This window comes from Xyrauchen texanus, chromosome 7 (assembly GCF_025860055.1).
Source record: "Xyrauchen texanus isolate HMW12.3.18 chromosome 7, RBS_HiC_50CHRs, whole genome shotgun sequence".
NCBI classification, from domain to species: domain Eukaryota; kingdom Metazoa; phylum Chordata; class Actinopteri; order Cypriniformes; family Catostomidae; genus Xyrauchen; species Xyrauchen texanus.
The window spans coordinates 10,329,530-10,353,140 of NC_068282.1; the positions used below are offsets into that span (position 1 = coordinate 10,329,530).

The 23,611-nt window shown below is 40.5% G+C and overlaps 1 protein-coding gene across 1 annotated transcript in view; it reads right to left on the bottom strand.

The window, feature by feature from the left end:
• The window catches only part of LOC127646608 (contactin-4-like), a 174,781-nt gene that overhangs the window by 130,416 nt on the left and 20,754 nt on the right, over nucleotides 1–23,611 (bottom strand). Inside the window, exon 3 of the mRNA XM_052130365.1 lies at nucleotides 223–318. Coding sequence (XP_051986325.1) covers nucleotides 223–318 — 96 coding nt within the window. The remainder of the gene's footprint in view (nucleotides 1–222; nucleotides 319–23,611) is intronic.

Sequence of the window (23,611 nt, forward strand, 5' to 3'; positions counted from 1 at the left end):
GATTATCCCTTACATATTGCTGGACACATTACTTTTGCTGTATGAATTGTTAATATTAATTTTATTTAAAATAAACGCTACTCAGAGGACTAACCTCACAACCACAGAATCCGTCTTCACTCATCCTGACACAAATTGATTAAAATGAATGTATTTGACATGATGAAGAAATACTAACTATAATGAAAGGACTTTTTTGTCAAAAAAGCAAAAATGACTGACCTCCCGAGTGAGGGGGTGGACCACACAGAAGTACCACTCCTTGTCCTTCCCGAACAGAGACGGAATTCCGCCTGTGTGTTTTGAAGTTTTCCAAGTCTGAAAGAAGAAAAGGGAGGGGGCAAATGAGAGAAGAAAATAAAAATAAAGACAGATTCCCCCAGATAAGAAATAAATAAATAACACATTACATTTTTGCAGAGATGCAGAAATGACTGTCAATGAATGAAAATATATGCAGCACATTTCACATGATTTAACGCTACAATCAGAGATCCACATAAAATTCTGGCCTTGGAGTAGTGTGTTTAAAGGTGTGGTAAAATAGCCTTTAGCTGGACTAAGGGCTATATCACCCCCCATTGTGTCTGTTTATTGAGAGAGCTTAAGCCTCTTGCTGACTCAGACTTGAATACAAGTTTGAGGATGAAAGTTAAAGCAAAAGGAAAGGGCCAAAGACACTGAGAAACTGGGGAATTCTACAGCAGGATTTATTGATATGACATCCTGCTGTTCTTTGAATATAATAGTGAAACTATATATAGTTTCTTATTTTCTGAAGTAAATGTGACTGGTGCTTGCCCGTGCAAAAACTTGCTACCACAAGGTAGAGCGTTGTCTGTCATTGCCAGGGTGATATGTAATTGTCAAAGGCATAGTTCACCTAAAATGAATATTCTGTCCTAATTTACTTTACTGATATAACAAAATATATATATAACAGACGTGAATAGGGATTGACACTAACATGCTTCCTAACATATTCTTTTGTGATCCATTTAAAAAAGCAAGTCATAGGAGGTTAGAACAACATGAGGTAAATTATAACATATTTTTTGTGTGAACCATCTGTGGCAGGACGGAGGGCGGGGCCGGGTCGTGATCCTACACACCCGGTCCAGTATTAGCCTAATACGGGACCGGGTGTGTAGGATCACGACCTGGCCCCGCCCTCCACCCTGCCACACCATCCGTCCTGCCACACCATCCCTTTAAGGTGTTCTGATTGCAATTATAATACCGAATACAGCTGAAAAGCCAACATGATCACACAGGAAGTTGGCATGTTGTTTCCAACTGTTCCAGTACCCTAGAATCAGCCACATTATGCCAACTCACTGCCAAACACCATCTCCTATTGGATATTTTTGCATCGAAACTTGTGTGTATACCCTACCTTGTGGCGTGACCAGTGTAAAAGACCCGGGTTTGGATTTCCTGGTTTCATGCGTTGAAACCAGGAAATGCATGTGTTTGCATAATAAGTGGCAACTGCGATTCAAAGAATGCATTTTTACTCTACTGATGGTTAGACTTAGGTTTGGGGGCACAGTTTATAAAATATGCATTCCTTTTCACTGTATTACAGCCTGTACAGCTGAAAACAACTTGCTTCACAATTCGCTTTTGGCGAGCCTAGAAAAAGGAGCTCACACATGCCCATATGCCCAATGATATTTACTGCTTTGGGGCAGTGTTTTGAATCTCGGTAAGCACGTACCAATTTTAGCTAAAGAAAAGTAAACATTCTGTTTCTGATTTCATTGTGAAAACAGCTGAAACAACATATTTTCTGACACTAACAAGCCAAGATCACACAGTAAAAGCCTACTTAAAGAGCCCAAAACTCTACCATCTCTAATCATAAGCAATGATATTTTATGAGGGTTAACAGATTCGGGCTAAGGTGAGGACAAAATCAATGCGTCCCTTTAAACAGAAGAGTGCTCTTGCAGTTCACTGCACCTTGACTGTGGCAGTGTTTTGCTAAGCGTGGGCCACACATGAGTGCTTTTAATGGCTCCTGCAGTTATCAGGCTGCCTTTGAATTTTATTCATCACAAAGTGTGCCGGCAACCATTACAAAGCCATTCCATGCATCACCGTTGAAACTAATTTATGTTTGACAATTGACGGTAAACAATAACAAGTCACAACAGCTTCTAGCTTGTCCCTTGCGCAATTGTTGTAGGAAATATTTGGGAAAAGGTATTTCATACAAGCAGATTGACTACATGGTGGGCACCTTGTAAAATCCTGAGGGAGAGCTATTCAAATTCACTTGATTCCAGAATCCTTTACTGTTTTGGGGGAAAATGAACAATAAGATGTAGAACAATGATGTGACTGTGAAATGCTACTGTAGCACCTGGACATAAAATTTGCTTTTATACAAAACTGCTTTGCCACTGTAGATTTCTAGGTGATAACTGGAAATATAGTAACTTATTACCACCTAATTAGATCTGGTTGTCAACTGGTGAGTTGAAAAAGAAATAGACTTATCCACTTTTAAAATGAAGATAAACACTTCCCATATCTTTTGTTGTTGACATAAGAGCGAGTGTCCAACAAACAAACAAAAACGGTATTTTGGAACATATACATCTGTCACTTGGTAGAAACTGCAGTAGCCAAATTAGATAGATGCCAACTGATAACCAATTAATGAAAACCATTAAAAAAACACACCAGGTAAAAGAAAATATGCCCCAGACTACTATAAATACAGGAGCGAGGATATGCCAACCACAATTTGTTTTGTGTGTTGAATTATTGACTGCCAAGTGCATGAAACCATTGAAATTCAGGAGACATTTACAGTAGAAACCAAAATGGTCAATTTCCTATTCAGTCTTCACTAATAATTTAGCATATTATTAGACCTATGCAGATCATGGGTTATATGAATAACTACAATGCTTGACTTTAAGGCCATTATTGTTTACTTAATGTAATGGGTCACCACTCAATACCAATTTTATAATCTTGGTCCTAAAGCAAAACCTGTTTAGAACTAAATTAGATCACTGAAGATTGTTATGGCATCCCCGTTGCAATTCATGGATCCAAAATATACATGCTGATGTAAATTTTTTGCTAGACCATCAAGCTTTTGAATTTTTGAAACAGTGAAGTCAGCTTTGCGGGGCCCCTGCTCTCATCTTCCACAAAGGGATTCTGCAGTCACTCGCTAAAAAAACATCAATGAGCATGAATGAGTCATGTTCAAGAAACCCTAACAACTGACCTCATCAAGTAAGATTCTGACAAAATAATGATCAAGAGTGCATTTATATGTTGAATATTCTTGTCAATTGAAAACAAGGCTGTATGTAACAGTAGCAACACTTATGCTTCACCAGTGTTGAGTAACTAACTAGAAGTAAAGCTACTAACCTCAACTGTATTAAGTAACTTGGGTGTTAAGCTTGACAACTGCATGAGCTTCACCGTTCATGTAAAAATAATGTGCAAAACAGCTTATTTTCACATAAAAACATTTCACATTTTAGGCCAACTCTCAGTCTAGGCGACACAGAAAAGCGCATTCTCAACACTATTTGGAGTGGCCTGCCAAAGAAAGACCACGACAAGCTACAGATGCCTGAATCATTACATTAGCTTCCTGTTAAATCTAGAGTGGACTTTAAGGTGCTCTTGATTGTTTTCAAAGCCTTACATGACTTGGGCCCCTCGTATTTGAACGAACTCATAGTGGTCCAGAACTCAGCTCATTTATTAAGGACCTCCCAAAACTTAGCCTTTCATGTTACCTGAACTAGACTTTGTACCATGGGTGATATAGCTTTCTCAGTGTATGGTCTGCATGTCTGGAATTATCTGCCTCCCCATCTCGCAATTTAAACTCTGTGGAGGTCTTCAAGAAGCATTTAAAATCCTATCTCTTCAAACAGGCTTTCCCTGCTTCTTAACTTTTGTGCAGTGGTGATTTCTCAGGGCCAGCAAAGCCTTTTCTGCTGCTGTAACATGCCTAATAAATACATTTTTTTAACCCTTTCATTCTCATTTACCTTTTTTGCATCTGTATTTTCAATTGCTTTCCACTCTTAATTAATCTACAAACGAGGGTTAGAGTATAGAAAAAAATAATTAAAAAAAAATCAGAATTTATTCCTCGATGCTTACAAGCAAAGTGTGACAACTGTTTCACAAATCGCATGCCCGAAGCAGCGTGTGAGTTTGAGCTCCACCCCGTCAGGCCTTCAGAATTTCCACAGAATCCCTCAACACTGTAGTGAATAGTCATCTAAAGTCAGATTGTCAGATTCATCAGTTCTTGTGGGTGTGGTCTTTAGGATATGTCCCATTCCAGGCCTTCTAGCTGGCCTTGAGTGACGCAATCACGCTTTAAGTGATGTACATAGTTTGAAAGCAAAGAGCGCAAGATCTTGCTGACAAGTTGGCTGTCATCACTGCTGTTATTGCCATAGAGAAAGAGATCCTTCTGGATTTACAAACCTGAGATGTTCTGCATGATTGTGCGATTGATTAATTAAACAGGAAAGGAGGACTGATTTTCAGTGCTTTTTGTATTGTTATAGCAACATCAGGAGCTTTCTAAGTGTAAATTAGGCTTCTTGAGCATTCAGTGTCGGATCAAGTTTTGAAAAGTAACGTACCCTGATGAAACAAAATTGATTGCAAGCCAAAATTAAATTGCACATTTTATTGGTATTAGACCTCCTTGGTTCTTGCTTTCGTGTGTGGACATGTTTTTATTTCAATTGGTATTATTAGTTGACTGCCACGTAATATATGATGTGTCTTATTCATTGTGAAACTATGTTTTCTTAATGGCATGAATCGCACTGAAGGCCTAGACTTAAACTGCATTGGATGTGGTTGCTTTTGTGTGTGTGATTTTTGTATTTTTTTTTACTTAGATTATTGTAAAGCACTTTGAGATTGCTTTGCAATAGAGTTTTGCTTACTGCCTCCTGCAGAGAACAGGTGGTACTTCAGGATTTAATTGCTCCAATGGAAGGAATATTCCTTATCACTGTCCAAGAACATGATTAATTGTGTAGACTTTTTAACACGTATACTTTTGGCCGCCAGTGTGTGTGTATACTCACACACACACATACACACACACACACACGGCCAAAAGTTTGGAATAATGTTTGCTCTTTTGGAAAGAAATTGGTACTTTTATTCACCAATGTGGCATTCAACTGATCAAAATGTATATTCAGGAAATTAATAACATGAAAAATTACAATTGCAATTTTAAAAAAAAAATCAGAACCTCTTAATCTACTTCAAAGTGTTCTCATCACAAAATCCTCCACTTGAAGCAATGACAGCTTTACAGATCCTTGCCATTCAAGCTGTCAGATTGACCAGATGCTCAGGTGACAATTCACCCCACGCTTCCTGTAGCACTTGCCATAGATGTGGCTGTCTTGTCAGGCACTTCTCACACACCTTACAGTCAGCTGATCCCACAAAAGCTCTATGGGGTTAAGATCCATAACACTCTTTTCCAATTATCTGTTGTCTAATGTCTGTGCTTCTTTGCCCACTCTAACATTTTTTTTTTCTGTTTCAAATGTGGCTTTTTCTTTGCAATTCTTCCCATAAGGCTGAAACTGATGTTGAGCAGGTAGAATTCAATGAAGTTGTCAGCTGAGGATATGTGAGGCATCTATTTCTCAAACTAGAGACTCTGATGTACTTATCCTCTTGTTTAGTTGTACATCTGGCCTTCCACTTTTTTTCTGTCTTTGTTAGAGCCAGTTGTACTTTGCCTTGAAGACTGTTGTGTACAGTACAATTTCAAGCATTGTATAGCCTTTATTCCTCAAAACAATGATTGACTGATGAGTTTCTAGAGAAAGCTGTTCTTTTTAGCCATTTTAGACCTAATATTGACCTTAAGACATGCCAGTCTACTGCAAACTGTGGCAAATCAACAACAAACACAAAGCCAATGTTAATTTCATTATTTAAAGAACCACATTTACATGTATGCAGCTGACACTTTTTATCCAAAGTGACTTACAGTGGACTTATTACAGGGACAATTCACCCAGAGCAACCTGGAGTTAAGTGCCTTGCTCAAGGACACAATAGTGGTGGCTGTGGGGATCAAACCAGCAACCTTCTGATTAACAGTTATGTGATTTAGCCCACTACACCACCACTCTATTATAGCTTTCAACTGTGTTTGATATGTGATTATTATACACCAAATAATTAACAAATAATGAATAAATATGCAAAATGAAAGTCTCAGTTACCATTGACTTTTATTGAATGGTTAAAAAAAAGATGTAACTTAAGTCAATAGTGACTGAGAGTGAACATTCTGCCAAACATCTCCTTTTGTCTTCAATGAAATAAAATGTTCAAAACTGAGTTTGGAACATGAGTGTGAGTAAATAATGACAGACATTTCGTTTTTGTGTGAACTATTTCTTAAACTGTATATTACTTAACATTATGAATTAACATTAAGTTGCAAAGTAGCTTCCCCAACACTGCGCCACATGCTAACCAGTGACATTTAATGATACATATTGCTCAAATCAGATGAATTAACCCACATTAACCTCCTCTCCAATGGTTTCTGGTGCTATGGTGTCACCTGGAGCACTGATGCAGGGATGAAGAGGCATTTTATAGGCTATATCAATCCTAAATCTTCCTCACTCCCTGCAATCACTTCCCCCTAAACACCGACCACTGATTGGTTCTGCTTCAGGGCCAGATTTAAATGTGAAATTATGGAGCTCAATGGTTTATGAAGAGGACTATAAGGTCAGCTAGAATGTGACATGTTGGCTTGGGGACAAGTCTATTAGGAGGCTTTGCCTAATTATTTCTTAAAACATAAATTTCTTTTTAACCCTGGGAGCCGATAGCAATTCGAGACACTGGTCTCCTATTAGGGAAAGCAATTTTTGAGAATTTTTCACAGATAATATGTGACTTTGCGGTAAAGCATCATACACCTCTGCAGTGAGCACTTTGTAATGAAGTAATTTCTGTAATTACTTTTTCACTGGGTTTGAGAGAATCGGCATCAATGAGCTGTTGAAACCATGCTGCTTATTTTATTTGTAATGGGTGATATTAAATGGATAAGAAATTACACTAAATTACAATGAAACTCACACTGACTTATTATGTGTCTTTTAAAATGCCCTTTGTGCTAGTTAAAAAAAAAAAACAAAGTGCTATTTATAAACAAGCAGTGCTTAAATTCAAATTCAAATAAGATTTAAAAATTTGTATCAGGACAGCTGGCCCTTTCCCCCAAATGCTTAGTTTACAAAGGCCACCAAAATTAATTCAAGTCACAGATGTATCATGAATTATATGAAGCTTATTGACAGATTGTTAATAATTGTAATACTAGAAAGCTAATTACCCTTATGAATGTCAGGGCACAGCTGGGAATGAGGCATACTAATTATCCATCATTTGTTCATATTAATGTGACACAATGTCAAACTTCTTTGTTTTGAGAGGAAATTATAGAAACTCTGTTTCAGTATCGGTTCGTATGTAGTTCATTTGAAAATATAATGTTTTGTATTAACCAAAAGCTAGGGATGCAGGTGTTTGAACTATGGTGGAAGGTGGAAGAGAGGCCATGAATTCACATTTAAAAAGGTTAAGGGCAATATAAGTAGGACATAGCATTTTTACTGTATTATATATGTATATATATAAGCTTGCACACATTATAAACGTTTTGTATCATTCTTTTAACGGAATACAAATAGATAATATTCTGTAATTCATTTATTCACCCTCATGTTGCTCCAAAGCCATATGACTTAATTTCTTACATGGAACATAAAAAGATATATTTTGAAGAATGTACTTGTTGCTCTTTTTCATGCAATTACATCTGGGGACTGGAACTTTGAAGTTTTAAAAAATGACACAAAAACTATATAAAAATATAATGACTCTGGCTTATTAGACTTGTTCCAAGTCTACAGAATTAATACAATATCTTAGTGTGAGAAATGGACCAAAATATCAGCTCCTAGCATTCCATGAGATGTTCATGGGAGTTTAGGAAAGAAGCAGAAGGTTGTGAACTATTTTTATGCTTGAAAGACGTCACCAAAACAATGAAAACAAAAGATTGAAAAGAAATTTAAAAGAACAATCCAGTTCCTATTATTTGTAATTACATAAAAAATGGGAAAAATTAAATAAAAAGAAAAGAAAAAGATTTGGAACGACATAAATAATAATAACATAATTTTCAGTTTTGGGAATATTGTTCATTCAAACACTGCTTAAATTTAAACAAAATCCCAGCTAAAGGAACAAGATCATGGAAAACAAACAACCAGCCCAAAACAAACTGCCCTTGAGCACTTATGATTAAAAGCCTATTGGACTCAATCTGGGGATGATGGGGAGGCAACAAAGGGCTGGACTGCCACTTTCATGTCAATGAAACACAGGATGATAGATAAAAGCCTAACAAAAGCCATACAATTGAGAGAGAAGAACAAAGTGGACAAACACATTCAACATCTAAGGTACTGAATTAATTAGAGAGAAAAAAAAGAAAAGACTGTCTTTTTGGGGTATATTTTGGATTTAGATAAAAGCCATAGTGATTTTGAGAGGGGACATATGACATCAGCACGAGTGAGGCACAACAGTTTTGATTGCAGGAGGTGTACCCGAATTGGGATACTGAAAACTGTATCTTGATGTCACCGTAGTTCTCTTACGAGAGGTTCTCTCGTATTGTGTAAGCTAGCTTATGCTACGGGAAAGATTCATCTTTTCTGAGATATTGAAGCCAAAAAAATTATCCTTAATTTTGTATCCATTGTCAACGCAGTGCAGCAGCTGCATACCTAGAGCGGGCTAGCTAGCGAGCTCATTGGTTGCTCTGCGGCAACTGCTGCAGCCTATAGACGAACTTGAGTGAACTCGAGTCCAATGACAGGCGCCCGCGCCGTCACTGTATCAAAGCCCGCCAGAATGGGCGTGGCTAGAGTGCATATAAGCGTAAGTTCGTAGGCTGGAACCCTGATTTTCATCTATTCAGCGAAGCTCTTCGCATCTCTGAACTGCAGAAGCTGCGTCGCCATTCGAGGGGCATCTAGCAAGCTTGGACAGCGCTCGAAGAAGCCGGCCGTCTTCGCCACCTTCAGCCATCCTGCGAGCTACGCCATCCGGCGACGTATCCTTTTTAGAGCAAGCTAGTTCCTCAGCGAACTTCACAAAAAGAGCAACGAGCGTCTTTTTAAAGATGCCTCGCACCACCTGCGCCTCATGCCGCGCCCCTCTCAGCGCCGGAGACCGCCACCACATCTGCGCTCTCTGCCTGGGATTGGAACATGCAGAGCTCGCCCTCACTGACGGCGGATGCGACCTCTGCGAGGAGCTTCCGATGTCGACCCTGCGGGCTCGACTAGAAGCACTCAAAACTGAAGCCGCCGCGCCGCCTTTCGTTTCGCCGGTCAGAAAGAAGCGCCGCTCCCAAAGGCTGCTGGAACCGGTGTTAGAAGCGACTACCTCGCCGGAGCCTCTCCCTCGAGCCTCGCTTTCACCCTCCCCGCCCCCCCGGGACGCGCAGTTGCCGCCGAGCGGCCGCACTGTTGCCATCTCGGATGACGAGGCGGAGGATAAGGGCTGCTGTTCCATCATGGCTTCGGACAGCGAGGAGTGGTCAGGCTCCCAAGCCTCCTCCTTGGCCCAAGAATCCAGCAGGACCCGCGCCGGAGTCGAGGAAGAATTAACGCGCCTCCTCACACAGGCCGACGACCGTCTCGGGCTCGAGTGGTCACCGCCATCTGAGCAGGCTCCCAACAGACTCAACGGCTGCTTTCTTCAGAGCCGTCGCCACGTGGCGCCCGCGGCCCGGGCCGCTCCCTTCCTGCCGGAACTCCATGCCGAGCTCTCTAAATCGTGGAACGCGCCTCTCTCATCCAGGAACCGATCCCATGTCTCCACCTCTCTCGCTTCGGTGGTCGGCGCCACCGAGAGGGGCTAGTCTTCCATCCCCCCGGTCGAGGATTCGGTAGCAGCACACCTTTGCCCGCCCTCCCCGAGATGGCGGTCTAAGCCAGTGCTCCCGTCTAAGGCCTGCAGAACTACTTCCGCCTGTGTTGGCCGCGCCTATGCCGCCGCCGGCCAAGCCGCATCTGCTCTGCATTCCATGGCCGTTTTACAGATCCTCCAAGCGGACCTCCTTCGAGAGTGGGATGAGAAAGGCAGGCACCCAGAGGCTGTCTCAGATCTAAGGAGCGCGACGGATCTCTCCCTTCGCGCCACCAAAGCTGCAGCTCAAGCCCTAGGGAAGTGCATGGCCACGCTGACTGTGACCGAGAGACACCTATGGCTAACGCAAGCCGACATGGGAGACGCTGAACGCGCCACGTTCCTCAACGTGCCGCTCTCTCCGTCCGGTCTCTTCGGTTCCACGGTGAGTGGCATTGTTGACCATTTCTCAGAAGTCCAGAAAGCCACCCAAGCCATGAATCTCTTCCTGCCTCGTCGCGCTAGCTCCTCTGCAGGCCGCCCACGTGACCAGCCTCCTGCACGAGCCTCTTCACAGCGCCCAGCTCAGCAAAGCCAGACTTCTCAGCGTCGACAGGGCGGCCGCCGCAGACCGCCGTCCCCCTGCGGGCCTCGGCCTAAGATTGCGCTGAAACCTGAGCAACCGAAGTCCTCCTAGCTTTGTTGAGGAAACGACGGATCAGTCCCACCACGGCCTGACCACCGTCAAAGCTTCGCCCCCTGTCAGTCCCCTTCTCTCAGGCTACTGCAGTGGTGGATTCAGCAGCCAACAAGCCGGTGATACTGCCCGCTTGCCTGCACTCAAATGCCGTTTTCACGGTGACCCAAAGAAATCTTGTAAAAAGCAAACATGCCTTATGTGTAGAAAATGTGCCCACAATCCAGTGTTCACCCCTACACACAAGCATTACACTTCCCGTGTCCCTATCAGAGCCCACTCACATAAAGCGGGCACAGCCAGCTCGAGTGTTAGAGTCAATAAACGCGCCCACGAATCCGTGCGTGCGCCCTTCTCTGCCCGCTCTGTCACACGGCCAGCAAACACCTCTCTGTATGTAAGTCCCATGACCGTGACTATGCTTGCGCATCACTTCACAGATGTGACTCTTTCCCCATTCACCTCAATCGGGAAGTCACTCACAGAACAGCCTGTCCCTGCTGTCTGCGAGCAGTCATGCATAAGCACAGTAAGCGCGCTCACACATTCTGTTCAGCTCGCTGTGTGCGGCAATCAGGGCGACTTGGCCATTCCCCCTCTAGCGTTACGCTTCAAAGCGTGGAAAGCTATCCCAGGGATATCCAAATGGGTGTTAAGCACAATAAAACAGGGCTATTTGCTACAGTTCGATCGCCGCCCTCCCCGCTTCAGAGCGCGACTCGAAACTACTGTGAACACGGAAGCAGCCTGCATGCTTCGTTCAGAAATAGCAAACCTTCTGTGCAAAAGGGCCATAGAGAGAGTACCACCTTCTCTGAGCGAGTCGGGGTTTTACAGCCGTTATTTTCTTGTCCCCAAGAAAGATGGCGGCCTCAGACCAATATTAGATCTCAGGATTTTGAACAAGGTGCTCGCAAAAAAAACGTTCAAAATGCTTACAATCAGGAAACTCCTTGCGCATGTGCGCCAGGGGGACTGGTTTATTTCTCTCGATCTGAAAGATGCCTACTTTCAGATTCAGATAAATCCCTGTCACAGGCCATTCTTGAGATTCGCCTTCGACGGCCAGGTTTATCAATACACCGTCCTTCCGTTCGGCCTGTCTTTAGCACCCCGTACTTTCACGAAGTGCATGGATGCGGCACTCGCACCCCTGCGGAGTCAGGGCTTGCGAATTCTGAACTATTTGGATGATTGGCTGATTTTGGCACAGTCACATATGGAGCTTCTGTCTCACAGGACAGTTCTCCTCAGTCATCTGAACAGTTTGGGTCTTGCAGTCAATTGGACCAAGAGCTCACTACAGCCCAGTCAGGTAATTTCCTTCCTTGGAATAGAACTAGACTCCATGGCGATGACGGCTCGCTTATCTACACAGCGAGTGTGCCGTGTTCAGCGACTAGCCGCGTCCTTTCAGATGAACAGCCTCACGCCTCTGAAAAAATTTCAGAGAATGCTAGGTTACATGGCCTCAGCCGCAGCAGTACTTCAGCTGGGTTTACTGTGCATGCGCCCGCTTCAGCATTGGCTAAACACCCGCGCGTCTCGCCGGGCTTGGGCCACGGGCCGCCAGCCGATCAGAGTGACTCAGACCTGTATCTCAGCTCTGCAGCCCTGGGCAGTGGCCGAATGGTATCAGCGGGGAGTGATGATGGGAGCTGTATCTCGCCGAAAAGTCATCTCGACAGACGCGTCCAACACGGGTTGGGGCGCGGTCTGCGAGGGCTCTTCGGTTTTTGGCCTATGGTCAGTTCAGGAAAAGCTCCTTCACATAAATTGTCTGGAAATGATAGCGGTCGAGTATGCGCTAGTGTCCTCCCGGTCATTCAGGGTCACCACGTCCTGGTCCGTTCGGACAACAGATCTGTGGTATCCTATCTAAACCGTCAGGGCGGTGTCAGATCCAGGAACCTCTTCCATCTGACAAAACGCATACTGAATTGGTCCCAGTGCCACCTGCGCTCGCTGAGGGCAACGCCCGTGCCAGGCCACCTGAACGACGGCCCAGACAGACTGTCCAGAGACAATATTTCCCCAGGGGAATGGTCCCTGCACGCTCAAACTGTCCAGAAGTTATGGAGCATATTCGGCAGAGCAGAGATAGCCCACATTGCGTCAGAAGAGAACTCTCACTGCCCAGTATTTTTCTCGAAAAGCGAGGATGCGCTGGCCCAGGACTGGCCCAACCGCCTGCTCTACGCCTTCCCTCCCGTCTCGCTATTGCCACAGGTAATGCAGAGGATCAGGGAAACGCGTCACTCGGTGCTCCTCATAGCCCCGCACTGGGAGAATCAGATATGGTTCCCGGAGCTTACGCAGCTGTCACTGATAGCCCCGTGGCCCATTCCAGTGAGAACAGATCTCCTCTCTCAAGCTCGCGGCACGATCTGGCATCCCCACCCAGAGCGCTGGGTGATCAACGACTACCCGTCGCTTTGCCAGAAGGAGTAATAAACACTATCATACACGCTAGAGCCCCTTCCACGAGAAGACTCTATGCGTCCAAATAGTCTGTGTTTTCAAAATGGTGCACCGACAGAGACCTGGACCCACGGACATGTGGGGTGTCGTTGCTGCTCGTGTTTTTACAAGAGCTGCTGGATAAGGGCAGATCCCCATCCACGCTCAAAGTGTACGTGTCGGCCGTCGCGGCGTTCGCTGAACCCCTGCACGGAGAGTCACTGGGAAAAAACGAGCTGGTCATCCGCTTCCTCAGGGGAGCTAGAAGGATGACCCCCCGCGCCCCCCATCGGCTCCTATATGAGATCTTTCCGTAGTTCTCGAAGCTATGAAAGCCCCCCCTTTCGAACCGCTTCAATCCGTGGATTTGAAATACCTTTCACTCAAAACCCTTTTTCTAACTGCCCTGTCATCAGTTAAATGTGTGGGAGACCTTCACGCGCTGTCTGTCAGCGCTGCGTGTCTTGAGTTTGGACCAAATGACTCCAAGGTCATTTTAAAGCCTAGACACGGCTATGTCCCCAAGGTGATCGGTACTCCTTTCAGAGCACAAATTATTTCCCTATCGGCGCTGCCAGCATCCGATAGCGAACGCGACGCCAATCTCCTTTGCCCAGTCAGAGCACTGAGATTGTATACTGCGCGCTCCACCTCTTTCAGACGCTCTGAGCAGCTTTTCGTTTCGTTCGGAGGGCGCACCAAAGGTTTCGCCAACCATACTAGGAGCTCCGTCAGTCGTGATGCTGGCCAGCTTAGACCAGTCTAGATCCAACTCTTCTATCGTTTGGCACACTTTACCAAAAATATCCTCCCCTGTCATAGTACCTTTGAGACTTTTTAGGGCTGCCAGCTCCTCGGACACTTCAAAGTTTGAGCTAACTCCGCGAAGAGAAATGAGCAGCTGTGCCGTGTCCTGCACGTCATTACTTTCATCCAGCGCTAATGCAAAAAAATCAAATTCTTTCACTTTTTCCTTCAGCTGGGCATATACATTATACCCCATTTCTTCAATTCGTCTGGTGATTGTACTTGCGGACAGACTCACCGCATTTAAGACGTCTTTCTTATCGAGGCACACCTCCTCCGCAACAGCATTCATACATTTCTTTACGAACTCACATCACTGAATGGCCTACCGCAGGTTGCAATCAGTTTAGCTACCTGAAAGCTAGCTCGAATGGATGACTGGTTCAACTGGGTTTGCCGTACAAACATATTTTGCTGAGCAGATAGTCCACTTTTTAGCTTCGACACTTTGTCTGCTCTCATTTGGCCTTTTAAACTCGCATACTCGCATACTGTCGGCGCAGATTGTATTCTTTGAACACGGAGACTGTTTCTTGACAGATGAGGCAAACAGCCATTTCTTTGCATTGAACAAAAAAATAATCACTTGTCCACTTTTGGTTAAATACCCTGCATTCTGAATCAACCGTTTGGCCATTTTGTTGTCACTTTAAATTTTCTTGCTGGATCGCGTGCACCCGCTCGATCACGATGGAACGTTAATCCGGGTGAATCTAATAATTTGGCTACTGTAATAATTATAACTAAGGGAAATTTTCTTTTGAAAGCCAATATGTATTATCAAATTGTTCAGAGGGCCGGTCCAAATGTGTGGGGCGGGCCGCCGTAGTTTGGGGACCCTTGATCTAAACTCTAACTGTACACCTAAATTTTTTTTTTTTGTAGTTTTATTATTATATAAAATGTTTGAAGAAAGTATTTTACTTTATTACTTTAATAAAACTACTTACTGAAACGACCAATAATGAAACTCTTTTCCTTTTGAGGTCATCTCCAAAAGAAGTCTGTATTATTATTATATCCCTAATTATTATAATATCCCCCAATAGAGACACGTATTATTACTTAGTCCAACAGAAAGCTGATTAAAGTTCACATAAAATAACAAAAGTGTGTATCAAATTGCGCCACATACCTCAGCATAAGTCGTAGCTACAAAAATAAGCTGTTGTACATTTTCACTTTATTGCCTAGGAAAAAATATACAATTTCTCTCATCACATTCCATCACAACTACCAAAACAAAATATATGCCTCTCTTTAAATCTACACCAGCATTAAAATACCTATTTTATGCTTTTCATCAAAAAATAAAAATAAATGAAAAAGTGATTTTTAAAAATAAATAAATTTAAAACAATCATGAGACACACAACAGTTCATGAAAAAAGGAGAAAAGATAACTAACAAAAACATAAAAACATTGTTTTGGACAACAAATAATGTAATTCATATATTGTAAAAACAATATGAAATTTAAAATATTTTAAGCATTTTAACCCCCAAAATATGGCTAATGTCTGTTAAAAACACATACACGATTTTTAAATTAGCCAAAAGAACAGCCAAAATTCCTAAACTTTAAATGCTTAAAAATCCAATCTGTACTTGTGTAAAGGAATAAAATAAAAATAAATAATAATAATAATAAGATCCATGTACAGATCATTTGTTTTCTTGTTTTTGTCTTCAAAACTAAATAACCAGCAAACCGTTCATTTATCACATTTCTGTTATCTCTCTTTATCTCATCACAATTTATGTTGCATCTGCTTGTTTTCAATTTAAAAAGAAATAGCCAAAAAATGTGTGCTTATAAACCAAGATTATAACTTGAATATTTGTTTTGCCCTTGTGGGTGGGCCACAAGATTTCCACAGATTGGTTTCAAGTTTGCAGATTGTTTTTGCAGATAGATTCTAATCATTTTAATGAATAACATTAATATTTATTAGAAAAACTTCTGACTACTGAATGTTTATTGCAATCTCATCAAGCAATGGACACTTGGATATGACAAACATTGAACTCACCAACTCGCTTTTGTCATCGCGGGATGAGGTGGCAGTACTTTTAAAATTTTGAAAGAAAAATTATGAATTAGGATGCTGTGCACAGACATAACTGTAACTAAATATACTTTGTTATCTGGTCATTGTTGTTGTTATTAATGATAATTATACCAAGCCAATAATAGCAGGGGAAACATAAGGGAAAACATATATCGTCATGGTTTTGAGGAGAAGCCTATAAAGGACCCAAGGGGACCATACATATATATATATATATATATTTTATTTTAGGGAAGGGGCTCAGTCCTTACGGTTTGTGTATTATTATTTATTTTATTCTGTCTTTCGATTTGTTTTTTAATTCGTAGTTACATATTTTGCTTTCCAGTCTTTATTCGGAATGTGTAAGTTCATTGCCGGGGCGCAAGTCACTTACCGCCTATCCGAGCTGAGGCCCGCTTGCCATTCCTTTGTACTGATGAAATAAAATGCAACCAAATGCTCCCTGTTTCTGATTTACTTTCACTGACATGCAGTTGCCTTTTGCTTGGTTTATAAAAAAGTAAAAATAAATCATTAGACCTACCTATCTGAACCTGAAAAGTCCCTTGTAAAATTAATTTATTGATCATCTGTTTTATTAAACTTTTTTGCATCAAAAAGGTAAATGTATTAGGCCTACACCAAAAGTGTATTAAAAGTGTTGCCTATTAATTCAACCAGGTCTTAGAGAATTTAATTGCTGGTAGGCAACCTCAAGCCAAAAATCCAGGCACTGACATGGGGTATAGGCCTAATATTAATAAGGCCGGTTATTATAATGTGAAAAACCATAATCAAATTGTGGCTTGAAGAGCCTTACCTATGTACAACAATGATTTGAATTAATTCCAATTAAGTTTTAAACACATTCGCTGTCTATAAAAAATATTTTATTGCGTAATGGTTGAACACGTATCGTGAAAGTAACATCTTGCCTATGCAAATCGTATAGCCCAGATTTGAAAGAGAGACAACTGCATAATAGATAAGCGTGTCATTTTATTGAATCAGTTAATGGCTAGTTGTTGTATCCTAAAAATAAAATGAAAACTTTTTGTGGACATTAAAATGTAAGGTTTATTCTGTTCAGTTATCACATAGCCTGCCCTACTGTGTTCACCCCCACTGACATTTCAGTTTTAAAAAGGTATACAGATAGACATTTCAGACAAAATGAAGTCCTTTCTGACTGTAGCCATGGCAACATGCGCACCTGAAACCGCATCGTGAGCACCGCATTGACTGTAAAAAACAAACAAACAAAAAACCTGTCCTCAATGTAGGCTATGTGATAAACTTGCGGTGATTTAGCACTTGAAAAGGCATTTATTCTGAAGAAAAGGAATGAGGAAGGACAGATGACATCGCAGGTTTAACCAATCAGTAGAAATGGGTGTCACATCCATCCACTTGTGAAAATCAAATAATAAGATTGTATACTTATTTTAAGCGCTTGAATGAAAATATGAGAAATCGAGCTGAATTCCTGTTTTACTAGTTCTTATATGAAACGAAAAATTTAAAATAAAGTTTTTAATGTGTTTTTTAATTGAGTGTTTTCTAAATTTTTATAATTACTTTCTAGGAAAGAAACACATCTCTGGAACACAATTCCATTCCAATTCAGCTACAATAAAATTCCTAGTCCAGCCTTTTTTCTTTTTTTTACTTTAAACTTGAATGGGTCATTATTTAATTTCAAATCACTTGTAACAGCTATGTATTTGGACTGAGAAGAAACCAGAATGTAGCCATGACATAACATCAAATGGGCACTTTCCTGTTCTGCAATTCATAACGGCTCAAAATGAAGAAAATAGCGCCATTGAAGAACTCCCAGTTCTGCAAAAGTGATCTGACAGGATGTACAGTAATCTAAATGAACCTGACCATCATGTGCCTCCACCGTGGGAGAATTTTAAATGCTAGCATAATTTATCATGGCTTTCGTGAGCCGCTGTGATTTTATAAAGACTGTTGATTCACATGCCCCCTCAGATGTTTAAAACTCAACATAGATAACCACTGCCATAGACAAAAAGCATATATGCAAATTACTTCTGACTAAAATCCCCATAGTTACCTAGATATAGCCCTTATGTCAACTTTCACCATTCTCCCCTTTAAGATTATGTCTTCAATATCCTCTGACTCTAAACCTTAATTATTCTATTCTACCTGTCATCACACTGTTCAACATGTTGTTAATGCAAGAAATGCATAACTTAATTGTAATCTCTCACTAAGTCAAAGAAAACTTTAATTGCTATTGCACGTTAAGAGAGGGATCTTCTGGAAGACCCAAGAAAATGTGAAAATGAGAAGACGGTATATGTGTAATACGATTAAGACTCAGCAAACGGTCTTTTCTATCAGTGGCATTTTAATTAAAAACATTCTGCAGTTCCCCAGAATGCAATTACTGCTTTAGGGACTGGTGCATCGACACTTACAATTTGTCTCATTTCCTATGCATCTACTGCCAATTCTTTCAATATCTGCATAATTCATCAAGTTCTACTGAGAGAAAGAGAGAGAGAAAAAAAAAGTCATCATATTCAATGAAAGTGTCTTTTATAATCTGTACTTTTGATAATTCGAAAGCACAAAGGCACAATACAACTTACACAAAAGTAACTGTAAATGTATTTTCACACATAGTGATTTTCAACAGTCATTTATTTGAAAAGAAAAGGCAGAGCTGTTCAGAGACAAATCCATTCTAAGAGACACAACCTAGTTCAAGAACTACTATTATTTCTAAACCAACTCCTAACAGGAAGCTGCTAAAAGTCCTCATAGAATAAATAAGAAAATAATGCTCTCTTGTAGAAATGGTACATGCTTTAAAGATCACATAAAAGCTGTGATTTCAATTCAAAAGTGAGCATTGCTATGCTCTACTCACTCTGAAGCACAGCGCACCTGAAATGAGAACTCTGAAGACTACAGGGCATTAATTACTCTCTTATATGTGGCCATTTGAAATACCCTACATGAAGACATACATCACTGCTACTTTATTTTGATTACATGCTAAATTAATGCTTATAGCTGTTGAGATTGCTGTAACAAATAAAACCTCATATATTGCCTCTATTAATTCAAAAGGTATCTCTCCGATAAATAAATTACGGCAGGTTTTAAAATTGTTGGTACGCACCACTCAGGATCACATGATCATAAAAGGCTAAATTACTTCCTTGAAGTTACCATTGTATTCAGACTTTGCTAACAGTCTTTTACAAGATTTTTTGAAGGCCATTAGACCTTTACGAAAGGCTCCCATACTTTCTTTCATTTGAAACAAAACCTCAGGTAGAATCCCCTTCCTACAGTTCCCTTCAAGGGCACAAAAATGCTGTCTGGAATTTGCCTATGGCTTGATAATTGCAGTTTTCATTCCTGTGTTAACATATTTCCTAGTCAAACAGGAAGTGGTGCAAGACTAATAGCAGGGCTACTTATAGTGTTATGGAAGGCTGCAAAATTCAACAGTTGTATACATATAAATTATAATTTATATATAATTTTGTATTTATTTTTTACTTTATGATTAATGATTAATGTCTTTGAAATCCATCCTAGATTTACTGCAGAAGTTCACATAGATGTATTTTCCTTTGTTAGTTGGCTGATAAAGGCTTTTGTTGGCAATTAAATTATAGTCTATGCATTCCATTTCAAGAGCGTAGTCTATCAGTAGACAAAGGTGAAGCAGGCAGAGATAAATTATGAGGTGCGTCACATTTCAACCTGCAGGTCATTTTGCTGAGGTTCGCCATCCTAAGTCCAAGGTTCAGTCAGTGGCTTATGAAGTACTCGATGTCTTACAGTTGGAGTTGGCATCAGTTCATCCTCTGAAGTAAAAAAACTGAAGTGATGTCTGGCTAGCACCGGCTGGAGTTTGTCGTCATCTCTCAGCGACACGTAGCATTGGAGTCCAACAACAAGCAGGAACGGAGCTGGATCTGGCAGGCTCTGGTAACCTCAGGATATGAAACCCGAGGTTGAGACATGGAAACAAATAGAATAATATTTGTGTAGATGCCATTCGATTTCATGCAGAGTTATAGATCATGATGGATTTTACTGGTTCAGGCAGACTTAACTAAAGCAGGCTAATTGTGAGTTGATGGACAAATTAGGTGTATGCCTGGCTAAAGTCTTTAGTCTAGACTTAAACTGAGTGAGTGTGTCTGCATCCCGAACAGTGTTAGGGAGATTATTCCATTGATAAGGAGCCAAATATGAAAAGGATCTACATCCTTTTTTTGGATTTTGATATTCTTGGAATTATTAACAAGTCAGATTTTTGTGACCGTAATGAACGCGATGGAATCTAGTGTGTCAGAAGGTCACTTAAGTACTGTGGAGCTAGACCATTCAAAGCTTTGTATGCAGTTAACAGAATCTTAAAATTAATACGAAATTTAACAGGTTGCCAATGTAACAATGATACAATTGGGCAAATATGGCCATATTTCTTGGTTCTAGTCAGCAATCTGGTGGAAGAATGCTGTTATATAAACATTGGAAATTGTATTTTCAAAGGACAGATTGGTATCAAACACCTAAATTCTTTGCAGAATAAGACAACGTAACAGTACATCCATCGAGAGTTAAAGTATATTTTAGCGGCTTATTTTTGGTCCAATCATTAGTACCTCTGTTTTGTCGGATTTGAGTAGAAGGAAATTCTGGCCATCCAATCATTGATTTCATTGATACACTCTGGTAATTTGGAAAATTGTGAATTTTTGTTGAGTTAAGTAGAAATATAAAGTTGGGTATCATCGGCATAACAGTGGAAACTTCCTGATAGTATGATTTCATGATTCCTGATAATATCTCCCAGGGGAAGCATGTATAAGGAGAAAAGAAGAGATCCTAAAACTGATCACTGTGGCACTCCATACTTAACTTTTGTCTGATTTGACAATTCCTTTTTTACACATACAAAGTGGTAGCTGTCCTTTAAATAGGACCTAAACCACGCTAGAGCAAGTCCACTAATGCCAACATAATGTTGTGAACTATCGTGTCGAAGGCAGCACTAAGATCTAAAAGCACTAGAAGAGAAATGCAGCCGCGATCAGATGATAAGAACAAGTCATTTGTAACTCTGATAAGTGCAGTCTCTGTACTGTGATGGGGCCTAAATCCTGACCAAAATTGTTCATATATTCCAATTCTCTGTAGAAATTAATATAGTTGAGAGGACACTACCTTTCTAATATTTTCGACATAAATGGTAGATTTGAAATAGGTTTGTAATTAGCCAATTCTCTAGGATCAAGCTGTGGCTTCTTAATAAGCAGTTTGATAACTGCCATTTTAAAGTTTCTTGGGACATGTCCTAAGGATAACGAGGAGTTAATAATATTAAGAAGAGGTTCTTTATTACTGGGAATACCTCTTTTAAGAGCATAGTTGGTATTGGATCTACATAGATTTTGTGGCTTTTGATTTTTTGATAAGATTTGTTAGCTCTTCATGAACTATGACAGAAAAGGATTGAAGTTCTGTTCAACATTATGAAACACAGTTTTCTGAGGTGCTGAGACAGTTGATTGCTTAGTTCCAGTTTTATTTCTGATTATTTCAATTTCATCAGTAAAAATATCTAATTTAGTCAATGCTTTATTCTAAGCAATTTAGCAAGAGCACTAAACAAACACCTAGGATTGTTGAGGTTATTTTCTATGAGTTTGCTAAAATATGCTGACCTGGCAGCTTTTAGAGCCTGTCTGAAGCTACAGACACTATCCTTCAATGTACTGCAAAATACCTCTAATTTTCTATTCTTCCACTTGCACTCTATTTTCCAAGCTGCTCTCTTGAGGGCAAAGGTTTATCATTTTACAGCAGTGCGAGGCTTTTTTCTTTAAGTTTCTTTAATCTAAGGCGGGGCGACACTATAAAGAGTGATAGAGAAGACTGTATTTATATTTTCTGTTATTTCATCAAGTTCTTCTAGACTTTTTGGCTTAATGAGTATGTGAAACAATTCTGGAAGATTATTAGTGAAGCTATCTGAAGTGGTTAAGAGAACAGTTCTGCCTGAACGATAGCATGGTGTAGATAGAATTACATTAGCTTATCACAACAAACAAGAGATGAGGTAATAATCTGAGATGTCTTCGATCTGCTGAAGAATTTCTGTAATATCAACATCAACTCCATTTGACAGAATTAAATCTAGCGTATTATTATGGCGATGAGTTAGTCCTGTCACATTGTGTCTGACTCATAGATAGTTGAGATTATCAATAAATGCTAATCCCAATGTGTCATTTTCATTATCTATGTGAATGTTGAAGTCACCAACCATTAAAGCTCTATCTACATTAACTATTATATCAGAAAGAAAATTACCTAATTTGCAAGGAATCCAAAGTGAGGCCCAGGTGATCTATATACTGTAGCAAGTGAAAAAGACGACAGATTTTCTATTTATATCTGACGGTGTCATATTAAGCATTATTAGTTCAAAAGACTTAAACTTATAGCCTGTCCTCTGTGTAACACCAAAAACTTCACTGTAAATTGTAGCAACATCTCCTCCTCGACCCTTCAGACAAGGCTCATGTTTATATCAAGGGAGTTTACAACTAAGGGAGTACATTCATTAAAACTAATATATTCAGCCAGGTTTCAGTCAAACAGAGCGCATACAAACTACAATCTGTAATAAATTTCATTTAAAATTAGTGCTTTGGTAGAAAGAGATATACTTTTTATGAACCCTACCTTTATATGATATGTATCTTACTTTTTTTCTTTTTTTGCAAGTTTGACCTTAATCAAATTTTTTCTAAATGATTTAGTTAGAGTTTTGTGTTCAGTAGTTCGGGGAACAGACACAGTCTCTATATGATATCTAGGTGATACAGTATCTATGTGTTGTTGTGTATGTGACCTGTGTGTCTGCTTACTGACCTGGGCCCCAGTTAGTCAAATACTATCATTATTAAGACTAAGATCCAAATTAATAAAGAGAAGAGTGGCACCTTCTCTGGAGGGATGGAGTCTGTCTCTCTTCAACAGGTCAGGTCTACCCCAAAAACTTTTAAAATTGTCTATAAATCACATGCTATTCTCCAACACCACACCACTCAGAAGTCCAGCCATTCAGTAACACTAATCTCCTATAAACCTAATCACCACGACTAGTAGGGAGGGGGCCTGAGCATATTACAGTGTCTGACATCATTTTTACAAGTTCACACACCTCTTTAACATTATCTCCAGTGATCTTCGTCATTCATCATTAGTGCCTAAATGATCTAAGTTTAGCATTATTCAGCACTTGTAAATTTGATCTGATGTCAGACGCCCGAGCCCCGGAAATGCATATAACAATAGTGTACGAAGTCTCTATTTCCACGTTCCTTACAATATAATCTTTATTAGCATGAAATAAACTCTTTCAGCATGATTCTCAGTGGGTGCATCACTGAGTGGGGAGAATCGATTGGAAACCCAAACAAGGAACGGGAGAGCGGTGTGGCTTTGCTGAGCTGAATATGCTGCAGAGCAGCCGCGGGCTGTGCATTTTAAGTCTAGGCCTTCAGTGTGATTCATGCCATTAAGAAAACAG